General features: G+C 37.0%; 1 protein-coding gene across 7 annotated transcripts in view; it reads right to left on the bottom strand.

Annotated features, from left to right (window-relative positions):
* The window catches only part of ENAH (ENAH actin regulator), a 158209-nt gene that overhangs the window by 38318 nt on the left and 97353 nt on the right, over positions 1-22538 (bottom strand). For 6 of the 7 annotated variants that reach the window (XM_065935539.1, XM_065935540.1, XM_065935541.1 and 3 more), the window contains exon 4: positions 5197-5281. In XM_065935539.1, coding sequence (XP_065791611.1) covers positions 5197-5281 — 85 coding nt within the window. Of the gene's footprint in view, positions 1-5196; positions 5282-10193; positions 10251-22538 lie in introns of all 7 variants that reach the window. The other variant, XM_065935545.1, reaches the window with a different exon arrangement.

A 22538-nucleotide genomic window follows, 5' to 3' on the forward strand; every position in this document is an offset into this window, starting at 1 on the left:
GAATGGGAGTGTGCAACGCAACCATAATCAATCTGATGAAGAAACACACATATTATCTGAAGAAAATGCAGCAGTCATCCCTCCACTCCCTACCCTCAGCTCAACAGATGGAATGGCACTGATCAAATGGCATTTACCACAGAATCCTGTCCACTAGACAAACTGAACTGCCTGCCTCAGAGAAGTTAGGAGGTCTGGTGGAACTACAGATACCTCAGCTTTGTTGGGCTGAGGCCTATCTGCTCCCCACCCTTGTACCCCAAAGGAGAGCCTGTCAGTCTGTCTGCCTGGCCACCTGCACAGACCCCTGGCCGCTCTCAACCCGGGAAGAACGCTGTCCATATGCACCCAACCGCATGAGGACACCAAAGCCAGGTACTAACGTCATTCAGAACAATTCTTTTTTCTTTTTTTTTAAGAGAGAAAGAGATCACTAAAGATGACCAGATATTTGAGTAAAACTAGTAAGGCAAACACCACCACTCTATAGGAAGGAGATAGTTCAAGCAAATGAAGAGAAACAAGGAAGTTTGAAGATATGATCAAGAATTTAGAACACACAGTTTTGAAAAAGGAATAACTGTTGCCCTCCTGCCCCAACAAACCTAGGAGGGCATGGCAACCCACTCCAGTATTCTTGCCTGGAGAATCCCCGTGGACAGAGGAGCCTGGCGAGCTGCAATCCATGGGGTCGCAAAAGAGTTGGATACGACTAAGCAACTAAGCAGAGCACCCCAACAAAAGGCTCTTGGAGAATAAAGCTGAATTACAGAAGGTCAACCACTGTGCTGTTCAATCAGGTGGCCAGGGCCATAAGCCTCTTGAGCACTCATACCGTGGCCGGCCTGAACAGAAACACGCTATGAGTGCAAAAAAAAATACACACTGAATTTGGAAGGTTCCGTATGAAAAAACAGAATGTAAAATATCTTCTAATTTCTATACTTATTTCATTTTCAAATGATATTTTGGACATAATGGATTAAAATAAAGTTATTAAAAATAATTTTATGTTTCTTTTTACTTTTGCTAGTATGGCTACTTGAAAAATTTTAATTGAATATGTAGTTTATATTTCTACTGGACAGTTCTGGTCTAGAACGTACAGTTAAAAATATCACCAAGAAGGGACTTCCCTGGTGGTCCAGTGATTAAGAATCCACCTGCCAATACAAGGGACAAAGGTTTGATCCCTGGTCAGGGAACTAAGATCTCATATGCCTAAGAGCAACTAAGCCTGTGCACCACAAATTACAGAGCCCATGCACTCCCAAGCCTGTGCACCACAGCTAAGACCTGATGGAGCCACAAATAAATAAATATCTTTAAAAATATCACTAGGAATACAGAACAAAGAAACAGAGGCAGGAAATGAGAAAAAGCATCATAAGGAAGTAACTCAGGCTTCTTCTTCGTGAAAACACCAAATGGCGGATGACGCCGGTGCTGCGGGAGGGCCCGGAGGCCCGGGGGGCCCTGGAATGGGAGGCCGCGGTGGCTTCCGCGGAGGCTTCGGTAGTGGCGTCCGGGGCCGGGGTCGTGGCCAGGGTCGGGGCCGGGGCAGAGGCCGCGGATAAAGAAAAAAAAAAAAGGAAGTAACTCAGGAGGCCCAGCACTTGATCAGTGGGAGCTCCCCAAAAAGAGAACAGAAGCAACAGAAGGAAATGGTTACAGAAATTTAAATTTCTTAAAAATCTTGGAGTTGTGGCTAAGTCTTAAACAGAAACAGTTCACTAAGTATTGAGCTTAATAAACAGGGGAGGACCCCAAAACCTAATCTAATCACATCTTGGTGAAAACTCAGACTACTGTGGTTACTAAGAAGGTTAAATGGATTCTAGGAAGTGGGGAGAAAGATCACCTACAACATAAAGACAGAAATTTAACAACAGCAACAGAAAGACTGCAAATGTATAAACCCTAAAAATAATAAAAAAGATGACGTGTCTGCCAAAACTAGGTGGCAGGATGGAAGAGAGGGGGCAGCGGGATGTGCAGAACCACTGCACTCCTCTTCCAGAGCTAGGAGTTAAGACATATTGTCTAAAACTGTTGTTGTTTAGTCACTCAGTTGTACGCGACTCTCTGCGACCCCATGGACTATAACCCACCAGGCTCCTCTGTCCATTAAATCCCCCAGGCAAGAATACTGGAGTGGGTTGACATTTCCTTCTCCAGGGGATCTTCCTGATCCAGGGATCGAACCTGTGTCTCCTGCATTGGCAGGCAGATTCTTTACTGCTGAGCTACCAGCAAAGCCCTAGAGGAACTAAAAATAGTTAACTACTCATAATTGGCAGGGGAAGTAAAGAAATCTTCATTTTTCATAGCAAAGATTCAATAGCTACTCTCTGTAATGTGATTAATCAAGAAACAGAAATATAAACAAATTATTATGGAAGAACTCATCAAAAGTACTTAAGGCAGAAATGGTTAAAGATGTTTAAACCTGGTGATTAACATGAGGGGAACGCAAACTGTGCAGCAGATTACTCTTCTCAACCTGAGACCCTCCTGTACTGTTTGAGCAAAAAAAGTTAAATGAAAAAAATTAATCTGGCAGTAACAAAGTAGGAATAACTGAAAGGAATCTAGGTTAAAGATAGAAAAACTGCAAGTCAAATCTATGGTAGTATATAAGAGAATAAATACTGGAGAAAGCTACTACCAATGAGAATATCAGAACAGTAAACCCAACAGGCTTTTAGAGAAAGAAAGAATAAACTGTACTTGAATAGATATCGTGAACAAAGATAATTACAGACTTTCTAAGCAGCAATTCTGGGAGAAATATTAGAAGAAGGAATGTACATTACTAATGACATCATAAGGGTTAAACTGAGGCATCAGTTGGATACCCAGGTGGACGAGCTCTACAACAGGAATTCTCATTGAGGATCCATTGTTGGAATTAAGGGGGTCTGTGATCCTCTGGACCATGTAAGGGCAGACGTGTGCGCAATCACACACATATATCTCAAGGGTGTGTCTGTGGGGGGGACAGGATAGAAGGAGGCAGTAGTTTACCACTTTCTCCCAATTCTCAAAAAGGGACCATGACACTACTCCATTTCACTGGAAATATGGGTTTAGATCTCTATTGGATAATTAGGAGCTGTAGATTTTGAAGCCATCAGCATAAAACTACAAGACCCAACCAACCCATCAATTTTTCAAAGGTTATACTGTGTGCAGAAAGAAAAAACAAAAGACAGTTTAGTGTAAAACCTTACATAAGAAAACAAAGAGGTACAAAAAGGAGAGAAAAGGAGAAGGGTTAGCAAAAAGAAGAGATTCTAAAGCATCAAAAGGAAGAAACAGAAGTGGTGCATGTAGGTTGAGAGAAGACGAGTCTAAGTAAACGACGTAAGCGGCAAGTCCAGCAGATCTGTGGAGACACAGGCAGATTCCGTGAGAATAAAAAAGTGGGTGGAGAGTAAAGAAAAGGAATGAAGATGAAATTAATATTGCAGAGAAAAGGAAATTGGTTGGTGTCATGTGGAAGGAGAAAACAGTCTATGCATGACTGTGGACAGAAAATATAAAATTTATATGAACTTTTCAGAAGTTTAGATTTCATGCTTAAAATGACTGAGTTCAAGTCTTCAACTAAACAAGTAAGTAATGTAAACATCTTCAACTTTCAAACTCTAAAGCATCTACTTATATACAAAGAGAAAAACTTCAAGTTCAGATGAACACTTTGAAAAGAGAAAAAATATACATGAGGCATGGTGTTCTAGTAACAATTACTAAAAATGCACTTAAAATACTCATTTCCAACTAAAATTGTACACTGCAGGTTCTTGACAGCCCTGCGCAAAGCGGATGTCCCATCTGTGACCCTGAATGAGTCAGCAGTACTAGCAGATGGTTTCTGTCTCTATTCTCTACTGTCCCGGCCTCCAGCAACTGTGTCTGGGATTGCTTGCTTGCCAACTTTGTATCACCCAAAGATTATGTACTATGTTCAGGGTTTTCTCCTGGTTCTTCCTAGCCTTCTACAAACGTACCACTTTTAATATCTAGGATGTCAGTTCCCTGGCCAGGGATCAAACATGTGCCCCTTGCAGTGTAAAGACAGAGTCTTAACCACTGGACCACTAGGGAAGTCCCCTATGCCCATTTTTTATTAACTACTTTTCTTTTTGTATGTGTGAGATACAGATCATTACAATTTCTGTTAGAATTATCCTAGTATGTTTAAAACTTTCAACACAGAACTGAAATGACTGCATCCTTTCAATTCTCTTTATTTCTACAGAAACTCATTTTATTCCTAACTGTCACAGCATCACTCTAAAGGGCAGACAGAGTTTCACCAAATGTGGAGGCTATTTCTGGAACTATCTGAAGATACAGACTGTCAAAAACAAAACTCATTTGGGAGATCCTGGAGGGCACTCTTCAAGGACTAAGCAGTTACACAGCAAAGCAACCAACACAGAACCACAGCAAGAGATCCCTTGACCATCTGTCAGTGAAACATGGCACATATACTAAGATAACATAAACAACATACAGAATATGTCAAATGTGAGGTCCAAATCAAAGACAACAATAAAAAATACTGGCTTGCCATGGAGCAAATGCCTTTCAATTGGAAAATTCCATCTACATGATGGCTATCAATTCTCCAGAACAAAACAGGGGTAATCTACTAGTAACAAAAAGCAACATCAACATCTCCAAAAAGTTTTCCTTTGTTTAAGTAGGACACCTGGTTTGACTAGCTCAATTTTAGTTACTGATTGTACCTGAATTTTATAAAACTGTTTTGTTATAAAGTAGCTTATAATTTAGAGACTATTTTGCTAATTCAGAAAAAAACAATCCCTAGATGAAGCTGTATTATAATTTCAAATGTATTTCTACACTGCACTGAAAATAATGAAGATATTATTGATTTCATTAAACCAGCAGTTTAATCAAAATCAGAATGACTATATACTTCATTACTAAGTCCCATCTAATGTCCAATACCTTATACAGTCAACACTATTTCAACCTTCTAAATTAGTCACTTGACAGCCATAATAATCACAGATTAATTTATAACAGCTATAAAAATAAGATGTCTTAAAGACTTCTTAACAGTACATAGTACGTGATGAGACACAATCTACTTTCAATATCAGATGTTCACAGACTGGTCTTCTGCAGCAGACAGGGGCAAATAATAACTTGGGAATTTACCTTCTTTGAATTTCCAATTCTTCTTGTGATGGGCCATTCTGAACTTGGGCAGGTAGTTGTGAATTTTGTCTAGGCAATGTTGGCCCTAAAAAAGGGAGGGAAACATTATAAATGAACATTATCTTTATATTGTGCTGGATAGAGGAGATAAAATCATGAAAATAACATAAAACCGTCACATATTTACAAATGTATCTTCTTTTTGTTTAGCAAAATAAAATATAAGCTTCATATAACACACAGCAAATGAAAGACTGCAACAAAATACTGTCATTATTTCCAGAAGGCTTACTTGAAACAAATGGAAAACATCAACAATAAAGGAAAAATAAACATTTATATATGAAGAGCTTGAGTAAAACAAGTGTTCAATGAGCATCTGAATAGGCACCTAAGCTTGACATTTTCTAAGACAATGAGACATTCTCTTTGGAGTACTTATTCATGAAGTGGAGAGGGAGAACTTAAATGAAAAATCAGAATTCAAAAACTCACCTAAATAGAACACTGGAAATGAAAAACAGGAGAGAGAAAGCATGAGAACCTTATTACTAGACTGATGCACGCTAATGCATTTATCAAACTTGCCCACTTTAAGGTGCCATTCTTATTTAATGGCCTGGCATTTCCAGCACTGGTGAAAACAAATATTTGCTAAACTTATACATATAATTAATCTACTTATCTGAACTTTTCATGTAACAGAGATAACTGCAATAATTTTTCATTTGGGGTAAAACAAAACAAAAAACCTGCATTCAAACCAACACGATTCTGTCATGAGAAACTAATGACCATTCATTCCCAAGTCATATAAAATGCAAACCCATTTTTAGCATCTCATAAAGAAGGCCACTAAACAATGGGACATTTTAATGTCACTGGATATAAAAATTGTGTCACAAAATGAGATAAATAAAACACTGGACCTAATATACAATGCTTATAGTTATAATAGAACAATCTTGAATTTAATCCAGTAAAGAAGAGAATAAAGAAATAGTAGTTATCTTCCACTCTTGGAGAGAAATATATGCGTAATGATAATGTTGTACATATTTGTGAATTCTAGGATGCTAGCAAAGGCCCCTGGCAGATATTTTGAAAGTGTTTTTATAGACCACTAGTATAAAAGAAGTTAATAAATAAATACTTCTAAAGTGCTAAAGCAAATTCTTGTAAATCTGAGTTAACAGCACAAAGTATCTATTTTATACTAGTGGAGATTTCACAAAGAGAAGGATAAGGTTCATTAGAATATAATACAGTACTTGTTATATCCCAAGTGTAGAAAAATAATTTGATCTGAACTTACCTACTAATTTTTCCCTCATCTCTTTACATGTTTTTAATCATTTAATTTGTCCTCTGAAGACAAATTAGATGACAACTGCAATGATACTTCACTAGATTTCCTAAAAGTCTCTGCTATTTTAAGAGCCACATAAAGGAAATATAAAAATATATTAATTCCATGTAATCAGTAACAGCAACAACAAAAAATCAAAAAGCTTCTAAAACTAAAAATGCATTTAAATGTTTGTATAAATTAAAACATATAGTGTCAAGTAAACAGATTGGAATTCTCTCCTTTCTGATATCAAGACAATGATACAAAAATAGACTGCCATATTTAAGCCATACACTAACGTTTAGTGTACATTACTTGTCTCTTCTGGCAGAGGGAGGGGGGCAAACAAGGTGGGAGGGTACTTTTGAAAATATATAAACTAGTCGGGGGCAGTATTTCCAAAGTTATATTTATCAAAAAAATATTAAATGTTGAGTACTTAGCATGGGCAACTCATAAGACCATCATGGTTTAACTATTTTCAAAAATAATGTTTGGATATTTAAGTTAAAACCTCATGAGGCTCAAATAATTCATCAGGTGAATGTCAGATTTGTTTGGCACCAATCTCAAATTTGATCCTAACACATCTATACCAGGCACTGTAATTATTATTGTAACAATAATATTAATAGATTAAATTCACCAATTAAAATCTCTCGATGTTAAGTTTCAACACAAATACATAAATTCAATAGAAACATATCAATATCTCAACTCAATGCTACTGATTTCATTTAAAGGTTTTTTAAATTAAACTAACGAAAGTTTGATATAACTCACAAAAAAATGTGAATGTGAGAAAGGTCTCTTTTAGCAATTCATAAAAACTAATTTGGATTTTTTTTTTAAGTTTAAGTTTTGAGTTTTAAGTTTACTCAGCAAACTTGTTTTAAAAGGAGCTTTAAAAAAATGTGGGTAATATTTTCTGGCTAACATTGCTAATTATAAAAATAGTTTACAACAAGGAAGATCCTTTCTAAATGGGAGGAATCCAAGAACAACTAAAAAGCACTCTTTAAAATTCTTTTCTACATGGTTCTTGGTGATAATGGGTCATCTTCCCAAAAACTTTCTTTAAAAGGGGTGGGGGGTGGGAACAGAAAGGGAGAAGCCTCCTCCCCCAGCATTTTCTCACATCCATATTTAATCTGGTTATTTTGTTTCTTCTTTATCAATACTGTCAACTCACAATTAACAAGCACATTGAAATTTATGTGCATTTAAAAATAATATAAATGTACTGTGAGATTAAATAAGAGTTCTAGGCAAATTATGAACTTTAGGTACACAATTACATTCTTTCTTCTTGTCCAACACTCTACTGGGTTACACAGCTGGTGAATTATACCACAGGCATCACACAATGAAGCAGCAGTTAAGAGTAGAAGGCTGTCAGCTGCCACTGTACTTCCTATAACACAACTCCTGGTCACTCCACACAGCTCATACGTCTACCTGAGGATCTGTGTTCTCATACAATGCGGGGGGTGGGGGGGGAGGTACTTTTCTAACAAGTGGCTAAGTAACAACATTTTATGAGCATCACAGGATGGTCAACAGTTCTTTTGGAGGAAAAAGGGAGAAGAGACGAGTGAACCTGCTTTGTCCCTACTCTAATATAAAGAACAGTAGCTATATGACAGGTAAGTTTTCTCTATTTTATTACCAGAGCCAGGGACAACAGTTGGTCTTAATGTGTCCTGGCTAGGATTCATGTAGCAAAGTATGTAAATCACTGATTCTAATAAAGAAAATGTGTCCATGTCGCTGATACGGTAACTTATAAATGATAGAAATCAGAACTGAACGTCTCCCTAAACCAGGAATGAATGGCATTTCAGTCTTGACTTCAGTACTGAGTTTTGGCTAAAGCACATTTCACTTATTGTCATGTTTTAATTTTCACATATCTTGTTTCACACTTAGCCACAGACTATTTAAAAACACAGGACTAAAAGACAAATAAGTGTTATTATACACAATACAATCAAGTTTAAATTTAGCAATGTGGTAATTATATTGTTTGCATACAGTTAAATCAATCAAAGGTGGTAATGGGGGAAATTTGCTTTTTAACACATTATTTTACAGCTTAAAAAATTCACCTTTATGAAGGCCAAATTTTTTCTCTGCAACTGGGTAAACTCTATTATTCTGCAACTAGATAAACTCTATTATTCTGCAACTGGGTAAACTCTATCTATTATTCTGTATGTGAAACCTCACATATTAAGCAGCAAAGTATAGAACATCAAGTAGGTTTTCAGAAAGATCTAAAGAGTCCTAATAACACAAACAGGAACAATCACACTTGCAGCTAGTTCAAAAGATGACCTGGAAGAACCCCCAGGAGGAGGCAGAAAAATCAACATTAAAAGTTACTAATTAAACAGTTAATCTGCAATGATTAACTTGATTAACTGAGGAATCTGAGACGGAGTGAAGCATTTATACAGGGCCACATGACAGGCCCACTCCTGTAACTGTCACCTGGAACATGATAAAACCTCAGGTGATTAAGGAATGCATCAGAATTTTCATTTTGGGGGGCAATTTATAACACATACTTCCTTGCCTAAACCAGCAAGTATATCAACCTTAAAACAATTCTCTTTATAGGTAAAGAAACAATATTAATAGTACTGAAGGAGCATATCAAAAACTCTGAGTCATGTGGATAAAATAAAGATACACAGCTGAACTGTTCATATAAAATTTTAGTAGTATTTATCATTTTAGCTCTCTTAAAATAATCTGGTCAGTTAAGGTATACAGTAGTCAAAAAGGCGTATCTGAGTCAAAGGCAGGGGGTGGGAGAGGGGCTGCGCCCATAAGATTTAAAAGTCACTTTTTGAATTGGGGTTTTCAAAACAAAAAGTTTTAGAATCAAATGAGACTAAAAGGAATTCAGATGTATGTCTGTGTGTGTGTGTGTGTGTGTGTGTGTGTGTGTGTGTGTGTATGCAGATATATCCTAGTGTAAGGAGAAGGATATGCATATACTTTATTAAAAGGCTAAGTGACATAACTGGTTTGTCCATGCAAACAACATATATATGTGCACACATGTGTATATGAGCATGAGAGTGAAAGAAAACACACTGTAAGCCTAAATTCACTCCTACGCCACAGATATCTAACCTACTGAATAAAGGAGGCTGTCGATCAGAAATCAACCTATCAAAGCATGAACGAGCTCACAGCTGCCTCGCAACATGTACATTTGAAAACTAATTCAAGCTAAGCAAAAGCTCCCTTCCAGTAAACCCCAATTACATTCCTGATATCATAGTAAGATGGACAGAACTTTCCCCCAAAACTCTAATTTAAAAGACTGTTCTCAAACAAAATAGTTAAAAACAAAAACGAACAAACAAAAACCCCTCTCATTCATGTTGGAAGAAGTGAACAAGAATTAGTTCTGAGACCCTGACTTGAACTAAATCCTCGCTAGAAAGCCAACTCAAAAGCTGACCAAACCACCTACGTGAACCACAACAAATATCACAACATAAAACAGTAGCTTGCTGTATATCCCAAATACCACAAACCAGACCATGGCCTAAGGAAACAAAAGTTATGGAAATGCGCAAGTAGTATGTACCACAGCTTGAAAAAATAATGGAAACATAATGTTGCTTACCACAGAAAATACATCGCAAATTAGTGCTGTCCTGGGTAGCAGTAACCTTGCTCTGGGCTGCAACAGACACCTTGGTGTTAGAAGCTTCAAAAGACAGCGGGGCCATCTGAAGAACTTCACATAAACTAAAAGGGGCTTTGAAAGGTTCAAAACGTATTACACATACGTCCTAGCTAGATCCTCGTCCTGGAAACTGTAATTTAATACAAACGTATCCTCTGTAACATAATTTTTTCAAAAAATTTTTCTCTGTATCTTTTTGGTGGAAAAACCCTATAATAAGCCACAGATCAAATGATGCACTTACAGCTTAATTATTTCCTGAGTTACACAAACAGAGAATGCATCAATTTGCATTTTACAGTTTATCTTAAAATGTAAATGGATCTGAGATACAGGGAGTCAAATCTCTGGCCATCAGCTAATTTCATGATAGTTACCCTCTTTCGGTATTGCTCATTTAAAAGAATTTGCAGCTGAAAAAAATTTAAGAGAAATGCTTATAATTAGCTTAACATGAGCTGAACTCATTTCTCCTAGTTGAAAAAGACCAAAACCATTTTAAACAGCCTCCAGCAATTAAAGTGTTACATACTCATTGATGTAAAGTAAGAATATCTTCATTTTTCACTTTGAAAAACATAAAAACTATTGTTTTATCAAGGCACATTTTATTTTTCTTTTTTTCTTCAACATGTGTATATGCATACACATGTTGAAAAAAAAAAATCTTACTAAAAATGTGTGGCCACATCAAAAGGCCATTTAGTATTTAGGCTATCTATACTAAAATTTACTTTTGAGTATTAACGAGATAAATTCTCTTTAAGTGAAAAAATTCAATGAGGAGGAGATGATAATTTATGAAAAGGGGAAAGGCTTTTATAAAAGCAAGGTGACACTCAAAATTGGGGTGGGAAAAACAAAACTAAATTTCTTTCAGTTTTACATTAATAACATTCAAAACTTTACATCAATACTTTTCTATAAAATACTAAAGAAATTCTTTTCAGTTTGGGAAAGATTTTCTCTTCCAATCAGTATTAATCAAGAAACAGTGAACAAGTTAAAAATATACTGACTTAAGAAAGACTACAGAAAGGCAAACAAGACAATATTTTAGATTTCCCTTAAAACTGTATTCTAAATACAATATATGCTAACTAAAAAAAGTCTGCATAGAATCAGAACCAAACCAATTTATATTTTAAGAATATACACCTGAAAACGGTAATAAATCGTAAATAATCAAGAAAATCTTTATCATTTATAGAAATTAGATTTAATACAATCCAATTAAGTTTAAACCTTGCTTTAAAGATATTAAACAGCAGATTTTTTAAACACAAACAAATAAGACTGATGAATGTCACCTTTGCTAAGTACTTCCACCCACCCAATTATTATTAAAGTAGCATGCACAATATTTACAGTAATGACATAAAAAAAGACCACAGGCACACATATAAAATGTCTACTAGCCTAATCAGATCATGCCAAAGATGATAAACCATTTAGAAAATTTTCAATAATTATATTTTAAATTTAAACTTAAAAAAAAAAATCTGTCTTACCGATGTCTGTAAATGACTACTTCTATAAAGCCTTTATTAAATAAACATGCCTAGTCTTCAGGTTTGACCTTTCAGTTCCTTTCATTTATATTTAAAGTATTAAAAAATAAGAAAAATATTAAAAACTTACAGGAAAAACCTGAGAAATTATCTCGTCTCTGACAGCAAAGAAACTGCCACATTCCATTACCAATCATTTTGGCAAAAAGTCATCTGACAATTGTCAGAATGCAGGAAAAACATCATTACCACCTAAGACACAAAACTCCCAATCTCGTGACAATTTAAACAATTATGCAATATTCTATGCAACCTGGTATCTTCAAACATCTTTTTCCTACTGACTTTTAGTTCATACCATCCTGTAAAGTACTGATCTAAATTCTGATAAGCTAGATTGAGTTCTACTGCAGTTTGCATTTCCCGAAGATACTAAATTATTCATTCCATCATATGCATAAGCCTAACAGCACTTCCTGCTTAATACTGATGCTGTTGACTCTTTCTTTGCTCAACTGAAGGAGGAGCATAGAATATGGGAAAAGAAGGTTCAGTGTTCGGATTGAAGAAATTCAGTTGGAAAAAGAAAAAAAGGGACATTTCTCTTTAAATCAGAGTATTAAAATAGGCTTAGGGCTGAGAGAAATAAGGATGGACCCTAAAGGAAAACAGAACTGAGGAGGTTAAGATGTATCAAAAAAGCAAAACTCAACCTCCATGTTAGACTTCAAGAAAAGAAAAATGACCCATCTCTATTAGCTACACCGACCTTGAAATAGTCTTGTCATGGTTGTTCATGTATTTCTAATAGTTTCTAAAACAGCTATCCCTCAGGCTTTCTCCACCCTTTAACATACTTTATCGTTAGGTGTTTTGTACAAGCAGGGAAGTACAGAAACCTTGGGTGAGATACTAGTAGGTAGGAGAAAATGACAAGATGTCACTTGATCAATATTACTGTTACTTCTATATAGAATTACTATAGTAGATTCTTAGTATTCACATTTTTAACCTTAGAGGTTTCCACTGTCAGCAATTAATCTCAAAGCAATTTGTAACGAGGATACTAACCATCTCAGCATTTTTTCCGAGGATTAAATGAGAAAATGTTTGCTTAGAGCTGGTTTGAATTTGTTTGTGCTCTCTGGAAAGCTGGTCTGCTGAGTGAGCACAGCACCAGCATCCAAATCGGCAGTGACTACCGTGAGGGCCCCAGGTTATCCTCGTGACTGCAAAGTGCTGCTGCCCCCAGCTGTGAGAGGGCATGACAGCATGTTAAAAAGCAGAGACAACACTTTGCCCACAAAGGTCTGTCTAGTCAAGGCTATGGTTTTTCCAGTGGTCATGTATGGATGTGAGAGTTGGACTATAAAGAAGGCTGAGCACTGAAGAATTGATGCTTTTGAACTGTGGTGTTGGAGAAGACTCTTGAGAGTCCCTTGGACTGCAAGGAGATCCAACCAGTCCATCCTAAAGGAGATCAGTCCTGGGTGTTCATTGGAAGGACTGATGCTGAAGCTGAAACTTCAATACTTCGGCCACCTGATGCAAAGAACTGACTCATCTGAAAAGACCCTGATGCTGGGAAAGACTGAAGATGGGAGGAGAAGGGGACAACAGAGGATGAGATGGTTGGATGGCATCACTGACTCAATGGACATGAATTTGAGCAGGCTCCGGGAATTGGTGATGGACAGGGAGGCCTGGCGTGCTGCAGTCCATGGAGTCACAAAGAGTTGGACACGACTGAGCGACTGAACTGAACTGACTGAAAACAAATGTGTTTGTGTTTGTTCTAATACATCTAGAACAGAATGGAGGAAGACACTGCAGTGTGGTATGACTGTCTCTCTTCAAAGAGTAGGTACTGTGAAATATAAACTGGGGCAGCCACTATGGAAAACAATATTGAAACTTCCCCCAAAATTAACAACAGAACTACCATGTAACCCAGAAATCCCACTTCTTGGTATATTCCCAAAGGAACTGAAAACAGGAAACTGAAGAAATAATCTGCATTCCCATGTTCAGCGCAGCAACAGTCACAAAACCTGAGATACAAAACAACCTAAGTGTTCATTAACAGATGAATGGATAAAGAAGATGCACTATACATATTAATATACATACACTGCAATATTATTCAGCCATAGGAAAAAGAAAATCCTACTATTAGCAGCAATATGGATGGCTCTTGAAGGTATTATGCTAACTGCAATAAGCCGGACAAAGAAAAGACTGCATGGAATCACCTGGATGTGGAACCTAAAAAAGCTAAATTCATAGCCAAACAAAAAAATAAATATGCAATAGCTGCATTAACCAGGTGGAAGAAATCCTTTCACAACTTTTACATATATCAAATCATCAAGATGTACACTGTAAACATCTCACAATTTTGTCAATTATACCTCAGTGAAAATGGGAGGAAAAAAGTACTGTAATCTGCAGCGCACTGTGCTAAAAGACATGAGAATTACAAACAGTAAATTTAACTCAAAGTGTGGTATTTTTAAAGTGGTATTTTTAAAGCATTTTTGAAAGAACTTCAAATTGTTTTAAAATACATGTAGTTTTTAACAAAGGAAAATCTTACATACCTCATGAAATGAAACATCACATGTCCCTAGTCACAAGTGAAAAAAGTAACACCGCTCTCTTTTTCTAAATTACTGAGTCTTAGGTAAAATTGTCTGTATGACTGGGTTCCCCCACCCCTCTTCATTTCTTTAGTTCTCCCCTAAATGAGGGCCTCAAACGCATTTTACTTCTTTCTAAGCAAGTATGAAGATGACTGCTCACAGCTGATAAATCGCTGATAACTGATTAGGCTTCGGCAACAGCATCATTCCAACACCTGTTTTGTAAGCCCTTTTAGATGTGGGATGAGTGACTGCCTTCAGCTAAAGAAACTGAAGAGTCAAGCTGCAGGGTCTATATGACACCTCCAAAGGCAAGAGTAACTCATGTCCAACATTCATTTCTCTGCTTCTTCCTCCTGAGCACAGATCAAGGCCTGTCCATCAATCACCTTACCACCTCCATCCTCCCACCCCACCCCTGTCCTTCCTTACTAAGAAATGAGTATGCTCAGAGAAAGCAGCACGCTCAGGTAGAACGCTTTAACTAAGATGATTAGCTCATTACTACAGCGTCTGGGTAACTCTCTATTCAGGTGCGCAAACCAGAAATCTAGGGCTCCCCTCACCTGTTTTCCATCGTGTGCTCGGTGGTGTCCTACGCTGTGACCCCATGGTAGGAGCCCTCCAGGCTCCTCTGTCCAGGGGATTATTCCAGCAAGAATACTGGTGTGGGTTGCCATTTCCTCCTCCAGGGGATCTTCCCGACCCAGGGAGTGAACCCAAGTCTCCTATGGCTCTTGCATTGGCAGGTGGATTCTTTACTACTGAGCCACCTGGGAATTCCTTTCCCTCTATTACTACTATTTAACCTATTTCCAAGTCCTATGAATACAAACTCTGCATTTCTCTCTCCAAACCATCTCCACTGTCACTGTTCATGTTCCATGGTCTCTTGTGTTGATTCAGGATCTCTTGCTTGCAAAGTGGGGTTCATATCCCAGAACACTAGTCACACCCCGGGAGGGAAAGAAAACGGTAGTGCTTCCACTTCTGTTCATTCCTTCTCGTTCTTTTTACATTTCTATAATTTCACATTTTATAATGTATTCGATGTCAGTACTAAATGTAAACTATAAATACACATGCATTAAGGGACATAAAATACACCAGCCTGGACTATTTTACATGGGGCATCTCTTGTGGCTTAAAAGGTAAAGACTCCACCCGCAATGTGGGAGACTCAGGTTCGATCCTTGGGTCAGGAAGACCCCCTGGAGAAGGGAATGGCAACCCAATTCAGTGTTCTTGCCTAGAGAATTCCATGGACAGAGGAGCCTGGTGGGCCACAGCTCATGGAGTCGCAATGAGTCGGACAGAAGCGACTAACACCATCACTATCACTAGACTATACATGGCATCCCCTAATTAAGCTGTTTATCCTGATCGTCATACCTCTCCCCTCCCCCATAGAAACCAGTAATACTTAATAACTAAACCAGATCAAATCATCTCCCCTTAGTAAAGTATCTTCAATAGCTTTCCACTGATCTAAAGATAAATACTAAAATCCAATGCTTTCTCCCCATGATATAATTGTACCCTAACTCATCCAACTCAGACTTTGTTTCTCTCTACACTCCGGGTACACTGGTCTTTTAAATTTTCAAATGAGCTGTATGCCCTATGTGAACATGTCTTCTGTCTGTGATCTTCTTGCTCAACTAGTATGAGCAAGAAAATTAGAACTTTTTGAAAATTAGAACTTTCTGGTAGTCAACACTAGGAGTTACTATTAGTCCCCAGACAACTAAGATAATTATTTCTCCCTCCTTTACTAGGCATTCTTATTTCCTGTTTCAAGTTTTATTAACTACCTAAGTTTTTAAAGATTATCCACTTCAAAAATTTGAAAGGAGATAATAAGTATAAATATAAAATTGGGTGAAACTAAATTTTCTAACAAATGTGAAGAACCTGCCTAGACTTAAAACTTAGGCAACATTAACATTAGGCAAAGTAGGAGGGAGAAGAGGGTGGGAATATGTGTACAAAGGGACCCAATTCCATGGGCCAGGCTCATCTGGGGATGAGAGGGAGCAGCTAATGAGAACACCTCAAATCATTCTTAAGGAAATTCATACAATTTTGTTCCCTCATCCTTAAGTAAATTGGTGAAATTCTTTTAACTAAAACTGTTTTCACTCTAAAAGTGTAATACAGAAGTTTTCAAAGGCCATGTCTGTTCTTCCCTACTTTAGTAAAAGAAGAGAATCAAAAAAGTATGAAGTTCAAAAAAAAGTACGAAGTTTCTAAGCTAATGCTCTTGAATATGGGGGTAAAAGGGGCAGGACAATGCTGGGCAAGAAAAATGTGCCTGGGAGCCAAGAAAATAAACCTAACAGATTTCACAAATGGTCCAGCATTCTTCTCTGTATACAATTAATTTGACACAGAAAACTACTACACAATTCTAATTTACACAATTTACCACGTTTTTAAATGTTGGGTTTTATAAAGAATATGAGAAAGCCTTTCTGCTTTACTTATAAGCCTATTTATTTTAAAAATGTTCAGAATTAATCATTACTTTCACTGTATACAACTTTAACACATGAAAATAAATTGTTAAAATGAGAAACTCAGCTGTTAGAAAGTATGCCTAGATACATGAATATGTGCTAATGATTTACTTTTCAAACTGCCATACATGACACATGCTACAAAACAGATGAACTGTGAATAAATTGTGTTAGAAGAAGCCAGTCACAAAAGATCACATGTTGTATGATTCCATTTATATGAAATGTACAGAGCAGGCAAATATATATAGAGAGAAAACAGATTAGTGGTTGCCAGGAGCTGGGAGGGATGAAGGAATGGGGTGAGGTAAGGGTGTGTGCATGCTCAGTTGCTCGGTCATGTCTAACTCTTTGTGACCCCACGGGCTATACCTGCCAGGCTGCTCTGTCCACAAGATTCTCCAGGCAAGAATACAGCAGTGGGTTTGCAGGCAGATTCTTTACCCCTGAGCCACCTGGAAAGTGGGGGGTAAGGATGGTGATAAAGCTTATGGTGTGATGAAAGTGCTCTAAAACTGATTATGGTGATAGTTGTACACTTCTATGAGTATACTTAAAATCACCTAATTGTGCACTTTAAGTGGGTAAACTGTATGGTATGTGGAGTAAAGCTCAATAAAGCTGTTATTTGGGGAGGGGGGTGAGGAAAGTGCCATGTCATGCTCGTGTTCTTCTTGGAATTGAAAGACAAAGTTGAAAAGGATCTCAATGCCTATTACTTTTCTATTATGGGTAATATTAAAGGTGATTACCTCTGGGTGGTAAGATTTTAGATATTTTTCTTTCTTCTTTATGACCTTCCATACTGCTTAAACTTTATAATAAGCACACAATTTCCTGATTAGAAAAAAAATCACAGCAAAATGCTGTGCTGGAAATTTGAGCTCTTTGCCAAGAACAGTTGCCATAGGTGGAGCTCTAACTGGCTCTAGGTTCTGACGCGAGAACTGGATGTACACAATGAGGGAAGTGACTTGATTCAATACCAGCGTGACCTCAGGTGTCTGGAAGGACTGCAGAGCCAGCACTTGGGTATCCTTCCCAAACACTTGAGCTAGGCTGGGAAGGTTCCTCTGCCATCAGCTTGTCCTTCAGGAGGAATAAAAAGTCAAAGGCATTTGTTAGGCCATGACTCTGAATACATACCCATTCAGGATGGTTCATACAAAACCAGGCCTGTCCTAGTTAAGCCAGAACAGTTATCTCCTTCTCTCTAGGAACCCTACTGCCCTTCCCTTCTCATTTTCTCTGCACAATAATTCATGATACTTCATCAGTGAAACCAAGAAGCAATTTCTATCTAAAACAACTCAGGAAAGCTGACGCTTAAATGACAAAGATGTCCACATTTACTTTTTGAAACTCAAAATTAAGTAAAATTGTATTGAAAGAGGAATTTTGTTCAATATATAATAAAATAAACTGGGTTTGTTAACCTGACGTGGGGTTTAGGAAACAGAATTAAATATAAAAATTATTGGTGTGGGCTGTCAGTAAGGACATAAAAACTTATTCTACAAACTAAACATCATCAACTTCAGTCTCTGAAATGTAATTATATTCATAACAATATGTATCTTTATTTCACTACTCTTTAAAAAAGATAATGTCTCATAATTAGTAGGCCTAAATTAGATACGACCATTCAAGCATGAGGGTATGTTATTTAGACAAAACATCAGTGTACTGAGATAAACAAAGAAAATGAAAAAAACCAACACCTACATTGTCAAACTTATGAAAAAATTTAGGAAACTCTAAATTAGGAGTGCCATATTCCCAGTCTTAAGAATCCATAGATGTTACTCAATAAAGAAATTCTTTTTCTGGAAAACTGTACTCAAAATACTTATTATCATACTTTAAATGATATTCTTGGTTATCTTAGTTCAACCTGTAGGCCTACAGTTTTTATTTTCTTCATCAGACATTTTTCACATAACATCTTAATCTTTTACTACTATTCACTCTCTAAAAATGAACTATTATACAAAAGCAGCAGCAACACATTGTTATTTAAAAATAAAACAGGGGGGAGAGAAAAAGCAAACTTCCATACCAGCCATAGCCCAGAAGGAAACACACTATGAAATATCAAAACTGGCCCAGCTTAAGGGCTTTACAATTCACTGTGTGACTGATGCGTTACCCTGTATATCATGTACTAGAGTCAGCTGTGTGCCTCACTAGACCTCAAGATGCTCAAAGGTAATATTAATCTTCCCAATTACCAACAACCAGCACGGTGTTCCGCACACTGTAGGTGATCAGTAGGGGATTTCCAGGTGATGCAATGGTGAAGAATCCACCTGACAGTGCAGCAGACAGAGGTTCAATCCTTGGGCAGGAAAGACCTGCTCAAGGAGGAAATGGCAAACCACTACACTGTTCTTGCCTGAAGGCCTGGCGGGCTACAGATCATGGGGTCACAAAGAGTTGGACACGAATGAGTGACTGAGCACATACACACAGGTGACTGACAAACCTGTTTAACTAAACAGGAGTTTCACCGAATCAATGCAATTTAACCAAAACTCGCTTAAGGCCTACTATGTTAGAAGTGCCTTTACATACAGGAATCCATCTAAACAATGTATATGGGAGAGAATAATTATGAGAATGAATGAATCTGTATATAATTGTATAATAAAGAAGCAGGAGATTTACACAACACCAGAAATATTTAAACAAAAGTCAGGGAAAGAAAATCATCTTCAACTGAAAAACTACCTTTATGTGGATGGGTAAGTGGGAATTCCTATAAAGACTTGCTCAGTATAATATAAAGAAATCCCTGAATACCCAGGAAATATATATCTAAAATTTTTAATGGATCATAAGGTTGGGTCTCCTCAAGTTTCCAGGAAAAAGAAAATCAACTCTTTAAAAAGCAAGGAAAAACCCAGTGTGAAGACATTCAGGTGAAGGCAAGTTATTTCTACAAGTTTCATGACCAAGAACCATCAGGTCAGGGCAAGGCACAGGAGAACTATTAAAGGGAGGGGCGACTCTAGGAAACAGGGAGGTAACTTTAGATAGGCAACCTGGCTGAATCTCCTCTGGCAACAACCTCATGATGAATTTGTTTTTTAGTAAGTCAAGACTCCACAAGCTGGCTGCAGGGATCACATCATCACTATTCACAGGGAGATGAAATACTCGTGGGAAGTTTTTTAAATTATACATGTTCTAATTTATACTCTCATGAATAAAAGAGTAAATACTGCCAGAGAAATAATTGCTGAACTAACTGACAATGTGGAAATACCAGAGTCCTGAAAACCTAGCTCTTGCCTGGGTTATGGTAACTTGATAATAAGACTGTACTACCTAAACTGAGGTAAAAGTACCTACTTAAAAAGGAAAAGGTATAAATTCAAGCTGATTTCCCCAAAAGAACAGCATCCCTTTGGAGCAGAAAAATAGTTCTACCTTCCTAAGAACAAAACTCTAGAGACTCAAACATCTACTCATGTAAAAATACTGTAAATTACTACTACTGTATTAAGTATACTTGAGAGATGTTTATATATCACATCTTAGTCCAGATTAATAAGACTGTAGGCTACATTTTAAAATGTATGTATACAAAAAATAAAATAAAAATGTATGTATGCATGTATCTTTTGGCCTTCAACAGAAGACACTTTGAATACTTCGATCTTTATATGCAAATAAAATCTGCCAGTAAGTGTCACTGAATTAGGACTGTGACCAAATTTATTTATGCAGTCCAGAAATTATCATTTTAAAGTGTTTTTGACAACAAAATCCTTTCCCCTGCGGAATTTTCAGCCCACTGGGAAAGGCTGGTTTAGGTAATAAACATATAAATCACCAAAAAAAAAAAAAAAAGTTATTGAAAACACTCATCGTGGTGAAAGAAGGAATAGACGGTGCAAGGATCTGAACCAGGGAGCATGTTTAGTTAACGCAGTCAAGAGGGGCCAGTTCATGAAGGAATCCGGATTCCTGGTAAGAAGCCTGTACTCTGTTCTAAGAGCAACGAAAAGCCACTGCAAGGCCATTTGGTATACACAACAGAGGTACACAAAAATCCAATCTACCTCCTATGAACATACGGTCATTCCCTCGTATTATCTGCAGAAGACACTAGAGACCTGTTTCCAGGAACTGACATCAGTCATCCAGTCAGTACCTTCAAACTGGGGGTGTATGGTTCTGTGACTTAAGAAAAATGTTAACTCCACGGAGACCAGTGTGAGTTTAAGTCTGAAGAAGGTAAAGTAATTCTTTGTGTTTAGTACAGTATTATCACAGTAAAGATCAGGACAGTATTTGCATCGGAAATTTCTTAATAAAGATGCATTTCTTCTTATATGAATGGCACTCTCACAGCCAAATTATCTCTGAAAATTTCCAGAAAACAGAAGCCACTTGTTTCCTCAGGTGAATCATCTCAGAAACTGCAAAAGATTACAGAAATAGCAGGTCTACTTCACAGGAGTTATTTCTGGTGTCCTTACATGAGTAGCATGCTGTATTTGCCTATTCCACTTCCTAATTACCACTCTGTACCATTCATGGTACTCACGCCGTCTTGCAGGTAATTCTGACCATGGTTTATCTTCTCTACACAAAAGCCTCTTAAGGTCAACAATTTTGAATCATTCATTTTTGTTTCTCTAGTATCATGTAACGTAGTACCTTATCTGGAGGACAAGTAATTCAATTTATTGTGGTTTTACCTCTTTTATATTATGAGACCATCTACCTCTAAAGAATTTTTAACGGGTTAATGAAATAATATAACATATTATATATATAATACTATGTTGTCTATATATGTAACATTGTGACACTGTTTATACATGTATAGCAGATGTTAAAGAGATCACCATTTAATACTATCTTCAGAAGATTAATTAGAATTAGTTCGAATTTTGCTATCTTATCTAGACCATACAAACAGGAATGACCAATGCTAATTCAGAGGCACTGCACCAATGTGTACATGCTCTTTGCTGAATACAAACATGGGCAACCCAACAGTATACACTTATCACTTACACACTGATGAAAGTATGTCCAAAATTAAGCTGTGATCCTAAAACGAGTACAATATTGTAAATCAATTATACTTCAGTTGAAAAAACACTAGACTGTAAAAGTTGTGAACAGGTTTGGCTGCAACTGTGTATTGTAACTGGTCTCATAAGAGCAGAAGCGGTTCCTGCAATTTGAGTCTTCCCATCAGTGAATAACGAGAGAGATTCTATTCTATCAAAGCTTCTCCCTACCTCCTACATCCATAGTTAAACATGAAAAAGTCTGACAAAAAGGTATCAGAACTTTCAACTGTCTAACATCCAGCAAATGCTTCTCCAACTTATGGGCAACAAATAATGATTACAATCCAAGAAGACAAGTAAAGTAATTGTATACAAATAACTATTCTCATGCAGGAAAATAATCACAAAAATAACTATGTAAACAATCATGGATGACATCCTCAGTTTGCTGCAGCCCATTAATTAAACTTCAAGTTTATTGTAAAGTAAGCCTAAAGAACTAAAGTCACCAGTTAGACCTGTATCAGACACATTAATGAGGTCCAAGTGACAAAAGAAGCAGAAAAATAAGAATGAG

This window comes from Muntiacus reevesi, chromosome 5, assembly GCF_963930625.1.
Source record: "Muntiacus reevesi chromosome 5, mMunRee1.1, whole genome shotgun sequence".
In the NCBI taxonomy this organism is placed as follows: domain Eukaryota; kingdom Metazoa; phylum Chordata; class Mammalia; order Artiodactyla; family Cervidae; genus Muntiacus; species Muntiacus reevesi.